This window comes from Lissotriton vulgaris, chromosome 11 (assembly GCF_964263255.1).
Source record: "Lissotriton vulgaris chromosome 11, aLisVul1.2, whole genome shotgun sequence".
NCBI classification, from domain to species: domain Eukaryota; kingdom Metazoa; phylum Chordata; class Amphibia; order Caudata; family Salamandridae; genus Lissotriton; species Lissotriton vulgaris.
Genome location: NC_141699.1, coordinates 557,769,109 through 557,786,594, shown reverse-complemented (window position 1 = coordinate 557,786,594; position 17,486 = coordinate 557,769,109). Strand labels below are relative to the sequence as shown.

At 47.5% G+C, this 17,486-nt stretch overlaps 1 protein-coding gene across 1 annotated transcript in view; it reads left to right on the top strand.

Annotated features, from left to right (window-relative positions):
• PLPP5 (phospholipid phosphatase 5) overlaps positions 1 to 17,486 on the top strand; it is a 287,796-nt gene that overhangs the window by 132,504 nt on the left and 137,806 nt on the right. Inside the window, exon 4 of the mRNA XM_086943637.1 lies at positions 8,777 to 8,867. Coding sequence (XP_086799763.1) covers positions 8,777 to 8,867 — 91 coding nt within the window. The remainder of the gene's footprint in view (positions 1 to 8,776; positions 8,868 to 17,486) is intronic.

Below are 17,486 nucleotides of genomic sequence, written 5' to 3'. Positions count from 1 at the left end.
CCTAGGCTAGGTACACCGGGGTAGGCGTATTTTAGAAACTCCAGTTGAGCATTTTTAGTCATTATTTATCACTGTATGTATTTTATGCATCTTAGGTATTTTATGGCTTAGAAACCATATCATGCTTTTACAATATTATTTTATAATACTCTTCGTACTGTACGCTTTGTACTTTACCGCAAGTATTACGATTGCAGCAGTTCATTTCTTCTGCTTGAGAAAGAAGACTGTTCAATTAAAAACCTCTATTGAAAACGCCCGTCTCTCTATTTCTCTGCACCGCTGGTGAAACGAAGCATGCACGATTGACTGAGTGAAATAACTATCTATTGTTTCCGCGATTGATGGATTTCTTATTCTTTGGAAACAAAGTTGTCATGTTTAAAGTGGTTGTCAGAAAGTAATCCCTTCTTGTTCATTCGAGAACGTTTCTAGTGACCTCTGAGCTAGCTGGCACACCCATAATTAAATCTAGTATGTTCAGTATAGACCTAGTCGACTTCAGTCCTATGTCTAAACTACAGGATACACTATTCCAATGCGCTGAGCCCATTGGGAATATAGGAACTACACTACACTTCGACAGGTCAAACGCGCTTTAGCAGATGTCCTGCTACAACATGAAACACATCTTATGGGTTCCAGGGCGCCATGTCTTTCCACCTTTGGATACATACAGATCTATTACACAGGGTTCACCAGGGGCTCACGTGGGGTGGCAGCCCTAATCCATCGCAGAGTCCCCTTTGTGCACACTAAAACATGGTCCGATCCCCAGGGTAGGCATGGTATTGCGACCGGCTCATTATATGGAGAATTAGTCAAACTTGGCAGTATCTATGCGCCCCCCGTGTCTGAGTCATTTGTGGAACGCCTGACAAGGACAATACTGGAGATTCCAACCGGCCTCTCTATAATTGATGGAGACTAGAACGATGTAGTGATTGCAGACCAGGACAGATGTAGACCTCATGGTGGGCAGGGGACACTTAGAGACACATGAATGCAGACATTGGTGCAGGACTTGGGGTGGATAGACACATGGAGACATCTACACCCGGCCACACAAAGCTTTACATATTACTCTACAGTCCACAACTCATTCTCCAGTAGGACTATATATTTATACCGGCCACTTATTACTATCGAATTGCGGCAGCGGATATACTGCCTAGGAGCCTGTTGGATCGCTCTCCAGTGGTGCTGGCTTTGCGTCGTCCTTTCCGCTGGCGCCTATCGACATGGCGTCTCCAAGGCCCGCAATATAAAACCCACATGTATCCTGCAATTACGGCTTATTTCACAGCTAACCAGGGCACGGTACACTCTGCGGAGATCTTCTGGGAGGCCATGAAGTCAACCCGCAGGGGTGCTAATATATCCTATTGCACCACTCAATGGAAAAAATGTCGAGACACTGCTCCAGACAGAGACTCAGTTGCTAGACATGGAGCGGAGGAGTAGCGGTATAGACGGCGGGCAGATTCGCCGCCAACTTCTTCTCATGCAGCAAACACATGCTAACACACTGCGTGACGAGGCCAAGCAGGCTTGGCTGGCCTCGCGCAGCAGAATATACCAGTGGGGAGATAAGTTGAGCTCTCTCCTGCATCGTCTATGCCAACAGGCACTCCACCCACTAACAACACCTGATATCCTAGGAAACAATGGGCAAACACTCCCTGACCCTTCCAAAATTGCATCCAGCTTTGTGACCTACTATGCTGAGTTATATACGCCCAAAGACGCTCTGCCAGAACCCTTGATCCACCAATGTCTGGATGATCTACACCCAAGGCTGTATCGGATGTGGCGGGCAGAACTAGATGCCCATCTGAGGGATGAGCGCAGCCCTTGCACTCTTATGCACAGGCAAAGCCCCTGGCCCTAACGGCTACCTATGCGAATTCTATAAGCTTTTTCAATTCCAGATCATTACTCGCTATCTTGCGGCAGTACATGTGGCCCTTGAGGAAGGGAGACTTTCGCCGGAATGGCGGCATGCAAAAATCGCAGTATTTCCTAGGCCTGGCTGACCCCCAGATCAACACTTAATGTATCGTCCTATATCACTGCTGAATGTGGAGGCCAACCTATTGGCCAAAGCACTTGCTAACCGTATCCTTCCCTATATGCCCAAACTAGTTCATCCTGACCAGGCAGGCTTTATGCCTTGTGGAGCAACTCGCCACAACATCCGGCGGGTATACAATGCAGTAGCAGCGATTGCCGATATTGAAGGCCCGGCAGCACTACTGCTGGCCGACATAGATAGGTGGACAGAAAAACAAGGGAACCCCAATATTAGAACTTGGGGTGGGTTGATATTTTCAAAAACAATGGCTGAGATGTGGCTAAAATTGGTCCAAGAGAGTCGCAAAAGTAGCGTCAGAATAGGATGTTATGCAATTTAGTTATTGGAGAGGCAGTTATTTGTTTCAGGGATCGAGGAAAATTATGTAAGCAGGGCCAAAATTCAATTGAGATAACAATAGTTATTTATTTACAGTAAAATAATATTAGATCAGGTGCTCACATAAAAAGTGGCAGAAAGCGTGCGGTGTTCAGTGAGGGTGACTTAAAAATATATACGTCGCATTGACAACACATAGGCAAACTCCTTTTGAGAATTTTTTATATAGAATGCATGGAGTTCAGGTTCTGGGGGGGTCGACAGCGTTTCGATCTCAATTAGAGATAATGTTCAGGACATAGCATATGTGAGTAATCCGGATTATAGCCGGACAATGCCGGTGGAAAAATTAAAGAGAAGGCAGTGATTGCAATTAAGGCGAGAAGAGCACTTAATCGGGAGCGCTGGGGCTGGCATCTGCCTGATTGTGGTCACAGGAGGTGATAGGTTGCAATAGCACGCGACTAGCGAAAATTTCTTGGTGCCAGTTCGATGCATGTGGAGCAGAATTAGTTCCCACCTGATTATGGATACGTTAGATGATTCAAATTTGCAACACAGCTGTGTGGCATCCGGAGGATAATTAGTTCCTACCGTCAAGTGGTTACTTATGGACAGGCCACAAAAGTCAGTCTGACCGGGGAGGAGCAGGCTGGGTTCCTTACTTCCATGAAGATCGCGCTGAATGCAGACAGCTGGATATAGATGGGGCATTTGATTTGCTGGGGTGGATGTACCCGTTTGCCCTCCTGCAGCGCCTAAATATAGGGCCACAACTCATGTCCTATATTCGACTACTATATACAGACCTCACGGCCTCGGTTAGAGTGGCAGGTGCTGTGTCTGACCCCTTCCCTATAGGGCTTGGTACCCGACAGGGTTGCCCCCTATCCCCTTATTTATTTGGTAAGCAATGGAACCGCTAGCCTTGTGGGTCCGAATCGATACACCGGTCATGAGATTTGAATGGCCGGGAGGGAATTCAGATCGGATCGCCCTGTATGCGGATGATGTCCTTTTCTTCCTATCGTTACTACATCGGACGGGACCTCTGTTCCTCCACATTGTGCAGATATTTGGACAGCATTCGGGCCTGTTTATGAATGCCAGGAAGTCGATATTGTGGACTCTCCATGGAGGCTCGGAGATGGGCACCTGGGTGGGAGAAGTAACGCTATTCACAACAGAGTTTAAGTACCTTGGCGTCTACCTCTTGTCCTCCCAATCGGTGTCGTGGAATAAAAACATTGCTTCCCATCTGGACGCGCACGCAGGCTGAGATGAAGTCCTGGGTACCCATGCCCCTATCTATACTGGGAAGATCGGCGATTTTTAAAATGGTGTCCCTCTCTCGCCTTCTTTATAAGGTTCAGAATCACCCTTTTCAGATATCGGCTTCCTGGTTCCGTCAGCTCAATTCAAGACTAAGCCGCTTCCTATGGAATGATCAAGCCGCTACGCTAGAGTCCCGCCTAAAACGTGCTTTCAATCTACATACTGCGGAGGGATAAAGACCCTTGACATTCAATCATATCACGCAATATCTTATCTCTTGGTACTGAACGACTGGTGGTATGGGAATAGCATGGACCCAGCTTACCAAGTGGAGAAATGGCTCATGGGTGACATGCTACCCATATGTTTTTACATACCCTAAAAGAGCTACGACGACATCTGCCTGCCACACGTGTAGTTTTTGGAGTATGGAAGGAATCTATGCGCAGGATGGGATGGTGGAGACGGCTGATGAGGTAGACGCCCCTCTGGCAGAGCGGCCTTATGACGCAGGTGTCCACCTTATTGGGGTTTAGAGACTGGGACGCCATAGGCATTTCTACGTTGGGAGATGGGATGCGAAACACAACCATGAGGTCCTTCCAGGCACTCAGAAAAGAAATTTGCTATGCCGCATACCCAATTCTACTAATACCTGCAACTATGGCATGCCCTAACCCCATATGTTGCGTGTTTGGAATCTCTCCCGGAGTTCAGTCTGATAGAGGCAAAGCTATTTATGGGTGATTTGGGGGACCACAAGACTGCAAAGATATATCAAACTCTGGTGACAAATCTCTACACAATCTTAGATTCACTTCGGGAAAAATGGCAGACAGACCTTGGTCCCGTTGATAGTGATGACTAGACGCAGGCCCTAGAATTCCCGGGGCGCCGCAATAGCCTCTCGCCTCAGACTTATCCAATTGAAATAGTTACACTGCTTATTTTACCCGATATAGGTTGTGGAGGGCTGGGCTGATAGGTTCCCCTGTGTGTCTATAACATGGCAGCACGGAAGGCACGTTTATACATAACATCTGGGAATGCACTGCACAGGCAGTTCGTAACCCCCCTCCAAAATCTATCAGAGGTACAAGGCTGGAAAATACCCCAGTCTCCTAAGCTAGCCTTATTACATGTCACAGAAGAAATAGGAGGAAACATCTATAAAAGTCACTTGCTATTCTTGGGCCTTACCCTGGCTAAAAGAGAGATAGCTAGGGCATAGAAGGACTCGGCCCGCCTAAACTGGGAGCGTGAAAGGCAAGCCTTGATTGGTGTGTGGGTCAGGAACAGCCTATTTTTAAAGCCCTGGGCTGCCCACAAAAACACCCCAAAATCCTGGAAACGTTGGGAAGACTTCAGGGGTTTCATATTGGAACCTCCTTCACCACGAACAACTGATGTGGGAACCTTCCGAGAACACATTGCGGGCAAGTGATGATACAAAGGACTACGCTACGTGTGAATTGGTTTGATGGTTATGATACACGGATTACTATACAGCATGCAGCACAGTTGGTTGTAAAGTTAGGGGCTGATGTTTACATATCCGAAATGTTTACTTTTCTGTACTATATATGTCATATGGAAGTCACCTGCTTAAATGCTATCATATTGGTCAATCTGTATTATATTTCTCCTGTAAGAAATGTGACTATTTTATCTGCCTACTTAATAAAAAAGTGTTTTGAAAAGAAAAAAAAGAATTGAAGTAACTGCCACCAGCTAAGAATGATGGGTTACTGGTGGTCTATTGATTCCTAAAGGCACAGCCTCTATTTTTTGCCTGATACTAGCAGCCTATGGGGCTACTCTGTCCTACTCACATTCATCTCTATCATGAAAAAGAGTTTTGTGAAGGAGATTCATTCTGTGCGTTAATCACTTCAAATTTCTCCCAAAAATAGTGTACTGGCTCCTTTTTAACTTCATGATGAAGACTTTGGCAAGTGTAGCCTATGTACTTAGGCTGCATTATTTGTCTCTCTATCTCTTAATTGTCTTTACAGGCCTTCCTGAGGAAAGGCAAACAATATCCACTTAAGAAGATCTATCTAGACCAAGCGCTCTTCGGTTTCTGCACTTTGGCGGACTATTCAAGTGCTTATGACTTATCATGGAAATACCTCTATGAGAAACCTAGAGTTACAGGTAAGAAACTGTTCCTTCCTTTGACAAACTCCCTGCAGACCTCAAAGAGGTGAGCCTCTACCCCCATTCGAGCAAGACTATGGTCCAGCATTATCAACCTATCCTTCAGCCGAAAGAAATAAGGAATTGAAGGAAATGCACAAAGAAATATCATTTCAGTGGAAAATAGTGAAAACTGTAGCATTGAGTCCTATCTTACATCTACACCTGTAGCTTAAGTGCCTGGAAGACCCCAAGACCGTAGCATACCTTCATTTAAACCAGATCCACCAGCCTTCCTTCTGGACAGGTTGGTGCTGCTCCTCCTAGTCCCCAAGGCTGTAACAGAGCAACAGTGCAAGTTCACAAAGCCCTCCTACTCAGCCGGATCTAATTACTTTTCAATTTCATCCAACTGCAGTGGTATGCCTTCCGTCTTATATTTTGGTTTCCCCATTGTACTCCTCAGGAAACACATACTACAGTAATCCACTGAGGAACTCCTAGTGCAGCCTGACCTGACCCTGCTTTGAATTCACCAATATCTCCTCTTCAGCTCCATCTCCCTACTCTCATGTTAACTGGTGGGAAAGGTTTGGACGAAGGAAACGTCTAGCTCCTCATCCTCCTCTTTCTCAGGGTCCAGACGTCTCCCACTTTAACTCTGATTTCACAGAAGTTTGTGAAACAGTGGGTCTCTCCCCTTCTGTTAGTTCTTCTGTGACCACTATATCATGTGAAATAGTGATATAATAATCCACACCATGGTATTCAAAACCTAGGAATAAAGGAAAACCTCACTGACATGAAATCTGACTCTGCTTCAGCTACTAGGCATGAGGTCTTACATTTGCGTTTCTTAGAGATAGTATACGTGGAGAAGTCTTGAAGGAGCAGTACTGTCACCACTTTGTAGTCCAGTGCCTCCCTGCTCTCCACCTTAGACGTGATCTTGGTTTTGTCTACATATTATTCTAGTGACTAGATCTTTGGCTTAAGAGTTTCACTTCTCTGGGGCTCTCCTGACATGCCTCAGGAATCATTTAGAATGCAGATTGCAGCACCGTTCTCTGTTTTCATGCACATCCAAGTTATGAGTTGCCTTTTACTCCAGTCACTTAAAATTCCAAGACATGTATGACCATACTAGAGTCCTCCAACTCCCCGGCCTAACGGGTCTCTTGTAAGATGCTCCCTATTTCCTCAGCTGTGTCCATTCTTGTTCTCCATTCCGTTATGGAGCCCTCATTGAGCAAGATCTTTCATATTGTCTTTGATTACCACCGCCTTCAAGGAACCTCCTATATACACTACAGGTCCACCAGTGTAAGAGATGGTGGGTAGTTCAAAATATGTACCAGGCCACCTTTGGAACTCTGCGAGCTTTGTCTTCCACTGAATGTTTATCTTTATTGCACCAGAGGGTCACCTATGATCAGGGATATCATGAGAGAGATCCCTTACTTGTTAATACGTCTCCATGCTTCACTACAGGTTCAGGGCCACAGAGAAGGAATAATTGATCTGGTAACCCGTGAACAGATGCAGGGTCTCAGCTCCTCTCCTAGAGTGGCTATAGACTTCAAATGGTTTTGTCTAAGCTCCAAGGACTCTACTACTCCCTGCAGTCTCCTCCTTTATTTACATTTCAGTTCTTCTAGGTCCGGGAGATAGTACCCTTCTTCTTAGGCCACCAATACTTACTTCCGAGTGCTCTCGTAAATATATAACCTTCACCTCTTTGTTCTGTTTTGATCCAAAACAGCTGTGACAAGTTTGCCTACCAAAGGTCTCTACTTAATTTACATCAGTGGTCATCGCGGGGCTTTAATTAAGATTACTGTTCAATTTTTTGCCCTCTCAAGGCAACAGCTCCTTACCCATGGCCCTTTGAGTAAACTCCAGAACCCCAATGCCATTTTATTGCTGGTTTAATATTATGCCCACAGTCTGTGCTTAATTCGTAAAAGTGCTGGTGCCCAATGCTCTGCTCAGAAGCTCGTGGCCTGTGCAATTAAACGTCAACTTGCTGAATACCAAAGCTGGTAGTGTTAAATTCACCACCATAAACTCACTCCCTACTACTTTCTTAGTTTCCTGCTTTCTCACTGTGTGACATTTTTTCCGTCTTTCAGATTTGTGTGTTTTTCCCTCAATAATTATCTGAGGAAGGAAAATAAGTTCAGTTCCCCAAAATTAAATGCCGGTGACCTCACTGGCAACCACCGTCACAAAGTAAGCACAGCATACAGGTAGTCTTCCTTGTCAGGCTGGTCAGCAGATTTAGGCACCGCCTGATAACGACCTGGGAAGTCTCCTCAAATGTAGCATGCACCCTATTCTCTTCACCACATCTTAGAAATGCCCCCAACCACCCAGCACTCCAGCAATGATTCCCCCTGCAGATGAAAGGAGAAGGGATGCAACCTGTGCACTCCAGACACACTCCTCCTTTGGAGACTAGGCCAGCCCCAGAGGCTTCATTCGCAATCTGTCCACAGCTCCTGGGCATTGATAAATCTGCCTTCAGATCCAGCAGAGTGACATGCCAACCTGCTGCCTCTATTGGCGCCCTTTTTTTGCAGAAAGCCTTTCTCGTCATCGCCCCTCCACATAGGTCCAACCTTGTCTTTCTAAATTATATCTCCACCTCCATGCGAATGTAGGCTCCAATTCATGCACCATTCTGAGCAAGTATTGGGGGTCTAAGAGGTGGAGGAGTTTATGGAGGTGATACTCAAATGTTGCTTCACATCAAGGGTGGCTACTACTGTGCTGTTTCTACCATCTGCCGTGGGCGACAGGGCACTATTAAACTGTAGCCATCTTGTCATCATCGCTTAGCAGCCTCCTATTGAATGTATGAATGGCAAAAGTGTATCTTTTTCCATATTTATGTTTTCTCTCACTAATTAAGATTTTGTTAGTGATCATTGTGTTCTGTTTTTATAGGTGATTTCCTTTTTTTCTCCCTTGGTGTTCATACTTCTGATAAGGTTTTTCAGCAAAGTTGAGAAAGGAGATGCAAAGGAGGCTTGCTTAGGTAAGTGGAGCATATTCATTTAAAAAATAAATGCACAACTTTGATTCAGTAGGATGTTTATGGTTTTGCCATGAGATATCTCAAGGCAAGCATGTAACTGCCTACCCCTGTGACTCCCACTCTACTTCCTCTAGGCTACATCATTTACAATGCCATCTTCACCAAGATCCCTGCTTAACTTGCAAACAATCTCACCTTCTGTTGTGGCGCTCTGCACACCCACAGACATGAGACTGGAGGCTAAGAAGTGTTTAAGAAGGTATAAAAAAGCAAGACAGCAGACTTTTTTTATCTGAAAGAAACAGTTAGTTATAGATTCTTTACCTTGGAATTACCCCCAGGCGTCAGACTGGATCCGGAAAGTTTTTCGTCAGCAGTACCCCTGCGTGTCGGAAGGTGGCGTTGGCCGACTCCGCGTTCGCCGTTGTGGCCGCCGGGATGAAGTCGCGGTAGCTACATAGACGCCGCCCTCAGGCGCTGACGTTAGTTCTTTCTTTTTCCACGCCAGCAAACGCAGATCTGGCGAGAGCAGGACCCCAAGTCACTTTTTGACTGACTTTTTTGCGACTTTTGTCAACTTTGTTTTTGAGTCTCAACCGACTCCTGTTGCACGTGGGATGCCCGACTTCAAGGCATGCAGTTGCTGTACCCAATTGATGTCGGTGACGGATCCGCACCCCATGTGCCTCTACTGCCTGGAGCGCGACCATGACCCCAAGTTGTTCTCTGACTGCCGAACCATGGCCCCGAAGTCGTTGCGGGAGCGGTCCCGAAAGCTCCTCGAAGCCAGACAGTCGGCCTGCGTCGTTCAAATTCCAGTTCGCGTGGGAGGTTGAGGGACCGATCTCGGAGTCATCATCACTCCTCTTCTAAGTCTTCGCACTCAGGGTCAGATAAGTCGAAGCGCAAGAAGAAATCGAAGAAGCATCGTCGCTCTTCGACTTCCCCTCGTCCATCGGCCGACGTGACGAACGGTGCGGGTGGTGCCCCTCCCGTGGCTCCACTTGCTGCGCCTACAGGGTCGACTCCGGCCTTCCCGGGACCGCTAGCGACCTCTGCCTAGCTTTGTCAATTTTACGAAGCGATGCACGCCATCTCTGGGCAGCCCTACTCAGCGCCTTCATGCCCCGCGGACTCGGCTAGGGGCCCTAGGCCTTCGACGCTGGCGGCTTAGGCCTCAGCAACACAGGGCCCCCTTGGATCCAGGCTTGAATCCGGATCAGCACCAGTCGACTGTGTTACACCTCCACTGGCGCCGATTCCACCGGCACCATGTCTACAGCCGACTGGACCCCCAGCCAGCGTCGACCCCGACTTCTGTCGTGATGTGGACACGGAGCCGGTCTGGCGTCGACTGACGCCGGATCCGGCGCTTGATGGGTACTTTTGTCCCTGTGTTCACCCTGGCCAGAGGAGGGTGAGGAAGACGGGGGGGGGGCAGGTGACCTTTTAACAGACCAGTTAGATTACGATCCGGACTGGAGAGAGGAACTGGGGGATGCCAGTGGTCTGGATACATCCCCAGACCTAGGCATGTTGTTTCCTCCTACCGTGGCTACGGACGAGGGAGCGTCATACGCAGTGGTGTTGTGTAGGGTGGCCGGAGCTTTCCACCTCAAGCTACATATGGTGGCAGTCAGGACTAACCTCCTGACAGAGGTCCTTCAACCGGCAGCAAGATCTTCGGACCCCTGCTGCTGTTTAATGAAGCCCTCACGGACATCCTTTTGGGCACCTGGTCCAGGCCCAACACAGGGGGTCCTGTGGACAGGATGATCGCCCAATGCCACTTTCCAGCCCTGGGCGACCACACTTTACTCTCCCAACACCCCACCCCTGAGAGCTTGGTGTTCAAGCCTCCACTTCTAAGGGCGCCTTCCCTACCGCATCACCGGATAGGGAATCCAAAAAGCTGGACCACCTTGGGAACAAAATGTTTTCTTCTGCCAGCTTGGGACTTTGGTCAGTAAACACTGCATGTTGGTTGGCCCGTTACACCTACTTTGTGTGGGATACAGTGGCGCAGGTGCTGCCTAGGTGCCTGAGGAGACCCGGCCGTGCTCTCCCGTGCAGTTGACGAGGGGAAGAGACACAGCGAAGTTTACCATCTGCTGCGGGCTGGATACCACAGACGCACTTAGCAGGACGATTTCCGTGTTAGTTGCCCTTCCATGCTACGCCTGGTTGCGTTTGGGTTTTTCCGGGGATGTCTAACCCACCCTTATGGACATGCCCTTTGATGGCTGTCGCCTTTTCGGCAACAAGGCAGACAACGCGCTAAAGCACTTTAAGGACTCTCGGGCTATGGCCAGATCCTTGGGCCTCTCCATCACCCGCCCTGCGCAGTCTGCCTTTCGCCCCTTTCGTGGCCTGCTACTTCCTGCCCGAAGCCACAGTCCGGGGCAAGCTGTTCAGCCCCAGCGGTTCTGGGGGCCAGTGGGCAGACCCGTCCACCACAGACCCCTCTGCAGCAGCCTCCAAACCCTCCTAGTTCGACCTTTCAGGGCCACCGAACGCCAGTTCCCCCATTGGCGCACCATCACGTCGGACAGGTGGGTTTTGCAAATAGTCCAAAGGGGCTACTCCCACCCTTCAAGACTACCACTCCCTCCATGCCACCTTAGTACCATTGCATGTCAGAGGATCACCTGGCCCTTCTCCAATAGGAAGTTTCGGCACTCTTGGCCAAATGTACCATCGAGGGAGTACCTGCCCCAGAAGTAGGTCATGGTTGCTATTCCCACTACTTTCTGGTACCCAAGAAGGACAAAGGCCTGCGTCCTATCTTGGATCTCAGTAACGTCAACCGGTTCCTCCAGAAGGAGAAGTTCAAAATGTTGACGCTCGCTCAGCTCTTGTCTTCCCTCGACCCTGTAGACTGGATCGTAGTGTTGGACTTGCAGGATTCTTACTTTCACATTCCCGTCCTGCCGGCCCACTGGTGTTACCTGCGGTTCACGGTAGGCCACGAGCACTTCCAGTTTACTGTGCTTCCCTTTGGCCTTACCAGCGCCCCTCTGGTGTTCAAAAAAGAGATGGCGGTGGTCGCAGCTCATCTGCGCAGATCAGGGGTTCCAGTCTTCCCTTATCTCGACGACTGGCTGTTGAAGGTGGGTTCGCCCCAGGCTGTCGTCTCTCTCCTCCGGACTACGGTCGACCTCCTGTATTCGCTGGGGTCAACGTGCCGAAGTCACACCTGACCACCTCTCAGAAACTCCTCTTCATCGGAGCGGTTCTGGACATGACACGGTTTCGGGTTTATCCTCCCGAACAGTGAGTCTCGGATATTCGGGCTAAGATTCCGATCTTTCAGCCTCTATCCCGGGTTTTGGTCAGGAGGACCCTGAGGCTGCTGGGCCTCATGGCCTACTGCATCCTGCTGGTCGATCATGCCAGGTGGCACATGCGGGCTCTGCAGTGGGACCTGAAGTTCCAGTGAGCGCAGCATCAAGAGAATCTGCCAGATTGCATCCAGATCTCAGAGTGCACTGTACGACAATTGCAGTGGTGGCTAATGAACCAGGATTGGGTTAACGGCAGATCACTGGCTTCTGGTGGAGTCCATGCTCCACATCAACCTTCTGGAGCTTAGGGTGATTAGTCTTACACTCAAAGCATTCTTTCCCTCTGTCCGGGGAAGAGTAGTGCAGCTGATCATGGACAACATTACTGCCATGTGGTACTGCAACAAACAGGGCGGCTGGGGTCGTGGACCCTGTGTCAAGAGGCCCTCTGCGTCTGGACATGGCTGGAACATTAGGGCATAACCCTGGGGGTTCAACACCTGGCAGGTTCACTGAATGCCAGGGCGGACGTACTCAGCCGCAGGTGCATGATGGATCACGAATGGCGTCTTCACTTGGAGGTGGTGCAAGGTCTCTTTCAACAGTGGGCCTTGGTTAGATCTATTCGCCACAGTAAAGAAAGCGCAATATCAGCATTCTGTGCTTTGGAATTTCCAAGGCGGCATTTGCTAGGCGACGCTTTTCGGCGCAAGCGCAGTTGCAGTCTTCTATTCGCCTGTCCGCCTATACCACTTCTGCCCAGAGTGCTGAAGATCAAGGGCGACCGGGTCCAAGTCATTCTTGTGGCTCCGGATTGGGAACAAAAGAGTCTGGTATCCCAAGCTGCTCAACATGGCCATCAGTGCTCCGACGACTGCCTCTTTGGGAGGATCTTTTGTTGCAGCAGCCAGGGAGGGCCCTCCACCTGAATCTGGCCATCCTCCACCTCCTTGCGTGGAGATGAGCGGTGGCAGTTGACCTGCCTCCCGAGGTCTGTGATGTAATCTTGGCAGCCAGGTGTCCCTCCACTAAGACAGTGTACGCCAGTAGATGGAAGGAACAAATTTGTGGCATGGTGCACAGCAAAGGCTGTGGATCCCCTTTCTGCCACTCGTTCTGAGGTTCTCTTGTTCCTCCTTTCTTTGACCTAGCAGGGCTCTAGTCTGGGCACTCCTAAGGGCTACCTCTTGGCCATTTCAGCGTTCCTTAGGCTTTCTGATTAGCCTTCTCTTGTCAAGTTCCCTGTTGTAAATAAATTTCTTAAGGGCATTACTCATCTTTTTCCTCCTGTTCCCTTCGTAATGCTCCAGTGAGACTTGAACTTGGTTCTGACAATCTGATGTGCGCTTCTTTTGAGCCACTGCATAACTGTCCTCTCAGACTTCTCACTTTGAAAACTGTCTTTCTGGTGGACATCACCTCTGCACGCAGGGTGAGTGAGCTACAGGCTCTGTCTTTTGAGCCTCCCTTTCTGGCTGTCCATCCGGACATCGCGTCCTTAGAACTAGACCTTCCTTTCTTCCCAAGGTGGTTACTTCTTTCCACTTTGGCCAAACCATCACCTTACCAACCTTCTTTCCGCCTCCGCATCCTTCAAAAGAGGAAGAGAGGTTCCACCGTCTGGATCTGAAACGTGCGCTTTCCTTCTACTTGGATTGCACCATACAATTCCGGGTGGACGACCAGCTCTTTGTTGGTTATGTGGGTGCTAAGAAAGGTCGGCCATGCACAAACGGACTATCTCCAAGTGGGTCGTTCTGTGCATCAAAGCCTGCTATTCTTTGGCTAACAAGGAGCCTCCAGTGGGGCTGTGCGCCCATTCCACCAGGTCGACGGTAGCTACTACTGCTTTGGGACGAGGAGTCCCCCTAAATGACATCTGTCAGGCAGCTACGTGGGCATCGCAGCACACGTTTACCAAACACTACTGCCTGAACAGCCAAGTCCAGAGAGACATTTTCTTTGGCCGTTCTGTTCTCCAGGACTTTCTGGTGTGAACTTAGTTTGCAGACCCACCTCCGGGTTTGGTATTGCTGGGGCATTTCTAAGGTAAGGAATCTATAACTAACTGTTTCTTTCAGATGAACAAGTTACTTACCTTCGGTAATGATATATCTGTAAGAAACATAGGTTGGTTATAGATTCCTTACCGCCCCACCCATCCTTACCGTTCTGCGAACTGATTTCTATGGTTAAGAACGTCCTTTCAGGGCCCTAGTTTTGTGCACCAGTGGTCATAGTCGTGCATGGCTCTGCGTTTCTGGCGTGGAAAGTCGGGTACAGAACTGACATCAGCGCACAAGGTCGCGTCTATGTAGCTACCGCAACGTCATCCCGGCGACCATGACGCCGACGACGAACGGGGAGTCGGCCGACGCCACCTTTCGACGCACAGGGGTACTGCTGACGAAAAACTTTCCGGATCCAGTCTGACACCTGGCGGTAATTCTAAGGTAAGGAATCTATAACTAACCTGTGTTTCTTACAGATATATTGTTACCGAAGGTAAGTAACTTGTTCGTCTATGCACCCAGGCTCTGGAACATCTCTTTAAAAAAACACTACATCACAGTGCAGAAACAGTCCACTTCTGCTCCCAGAACCCAGTACCTCTTCTATCACGTGTTCATTGTATGCTTGCCATTGACCTTGTTTAGTGCTCCGCTGCCTTTCGGCTAGATTTGTACTATACAAATACCACATGCATACTTACAAAGGGGAGATCTGTTGGTTTACTTTTGTATACCTAATCTGCACACGTCTACGCTCGTATGCTTTCTAATGACTCTCAATAGCCGGTAATTCTGCTCATTCCATCTGGTGATGGTGTGTGAACATTCGGGAGTGGCATAGAACAGCTCAGGGATTAGCTTGACATTTTGATTGGAGGGCAAACTTGAACTTTGCCATTTCTGTGTACAGCCTCATATAGCCACCCAATACAAGGAGGCGCCTGAACCTGCCAATGCAATGTCAAGTTAGATTGCTGGCAGGAAATCTTTTACTCTTCCACCCTTCTCTTCACCCACGGCATTGATATGCTCTTTCCTCACTTCACGTAATTACACCTTCAGTCATTTCATAACGGTCACCCTTCTTTGTTAGTCTTACCAGCCCATCCAATGTAAAAGCTCATGTATTCCAAATCTGCTGTTCACTTTGATGTTCAACTCCTGTGAGCACCTGTAGACTATACACTTGTAAAGCAGAATAAGACTTTGACCGAGAATGGGGCTACAGAGATTCAAAATGGAGAAGTAGCACCAGCCTGACTGCCATTCTTCTGCACCGTAGGATCTTCATTGATAGGTGTGAATGTAGAGTATTCCTGCCTATGTATAAAGATCCCAGAACACTTCAGATCCATGCAGTAGGGTGCACTTCTGAAAGAGGTGAGATCTGGCATGGTCATCTGCGCTTAAAACCTCTATGGCCTATGCAGGCTATTTAGTTTTTCTGAATATATCATTTTTGGTATAACAGAGCATTGAAGCACAGGATCTCCACTAATCTAAGGGTTGTATCAATGGTCAAAGATGTAAAGGTTAATAGAGGAAAAGGAATGAAAAAATAGCTGAATACATGCACTGTTCCCTTAAAGAGCCAGCAGGTTTCATATCCCAATGTGCTTTTTTCTAGTAATTGCTTGATGGCCTCAGTTATGTTCCTGCTCATGCAAAGGATTTCCTGGGGTTTTGTTACCCTATTTTGTGAGGATTTTACCTCAGGCCTTCAAGTATTTTTGCCTTCATTCAACATTTCAAATGTAAAAGTAATACATTTTATGGCAGCAATTTTATAAATTAAATTCTCCAAGCACATTACTGAATAATACATTTCCAGCCGATGACTGATTTGTAACATTGATGTCACTTCATCAGTGCAATTAGAGATAGAGATCTAAAACATTAATAAGACAGACAAAACCATGCCAGAAGAGCAACATCTTTTAAAATTCAAGTATTTTCAAAACAAGTGAAACACGTCTAAATGGGTAACCCAAATTGTTTTGAAATTCATAGTTTGTGAGTAATATGAAACTGTTAGAATCATAAGTACCTTCATGAGGTTGCAAATAAAGTATTCAAAAAGCAGCACAACTTGTTATTAAGAGGTCATTTTATTTTTGCATCTTTCCAGTCATATGGTGGACTCTAATCAATATAATGTACTATTATATTTAGGAGCACTTTCCTCAACATTGACTGGAATGAATTTAAAGACCATCCTGAACTGCTTTACTTCTTCTATTTAAGCTTCCAACGTTGGTCTTTTTTCATGACACATTTCATTATTTTTATTGGTTAGCAACATGAACAAAACAAACTTGGAACTCGAGCCACGTGGGCCACAGTAGAAAACGGTGGACAAGTAAAGCATATCACTGCCAAGTTTTCTTAGAGACATCAAAAATATATATGACAACTACTGAGGTGGAGGCACACCTCACCGTAACATTTCAGCATAACATCAGCAGTCAGACTTCTCAATCCACAAGCCCCATATTCGGTCAAACGTTTGTGGAACCCCCCTCGCCTTATATACCAGTTTTTCGAGAGCTGCACATGGAACAGGTTGCGCAAACTAGAACAGATGAGTTGGGATAAAGGCATAACTGGTGAGTTTTTAGTAGCTTTTTGAAGGTTAGCATATCAGGTGTAATATTGAAGGAATTAAAGTCCTAAAGGCTAAGAGCGGCACCAAAGAATGACTGTTTTAATACTAAGGACATGTTCAAAGTGGGTGTTTGTATGAGCAGTGAGTTCTTGCTCCTTAGGATCTTGGGCAAAGAGAAGAGACTAAGAAGTGTTGCATGGTATGCAGGGGTTTTGAGAAGGCCTTGCGAGTAAAATATCCAGTTTCAAATGATATTCTGTTATGGATAGGGAGCCAGTAAAGGTCAGGAGGTCTATTCATAGTTCTGGCAAACATTACGATCTAAATTCAAACTCTGGAATAGGTATAGCAGTCTGTCCAGCTGCCCTCAACAGCCTCTTTGAGGTGGCTTTGCATCATATTTGAGAAATCCTTTGTCCTCCGCTGCGTAAACCTAGAAAATGCAGGGTTTTTTAGGATACGCTTGCTATTCTGTTCTACTTTCATGGCCATCAGTGAAGATACTATGATGCCTCCCTGGTCTCTACTATTCAGTGGCCTGGAGTTCTCCAGTTGGTTCTTTTTCAGGAGCATGTGCTAATATAGTATTGAGACTGCCAAGCAATAGGCGGTACAAGGTATGCTGGGATATGGAATCTGTTGGCTACCTAAAGGAACTGTGTGAGTTTTCAGCTTTTTATAGTCTGCCTATCAGACTACTTTTTTCCTCTACTCAACT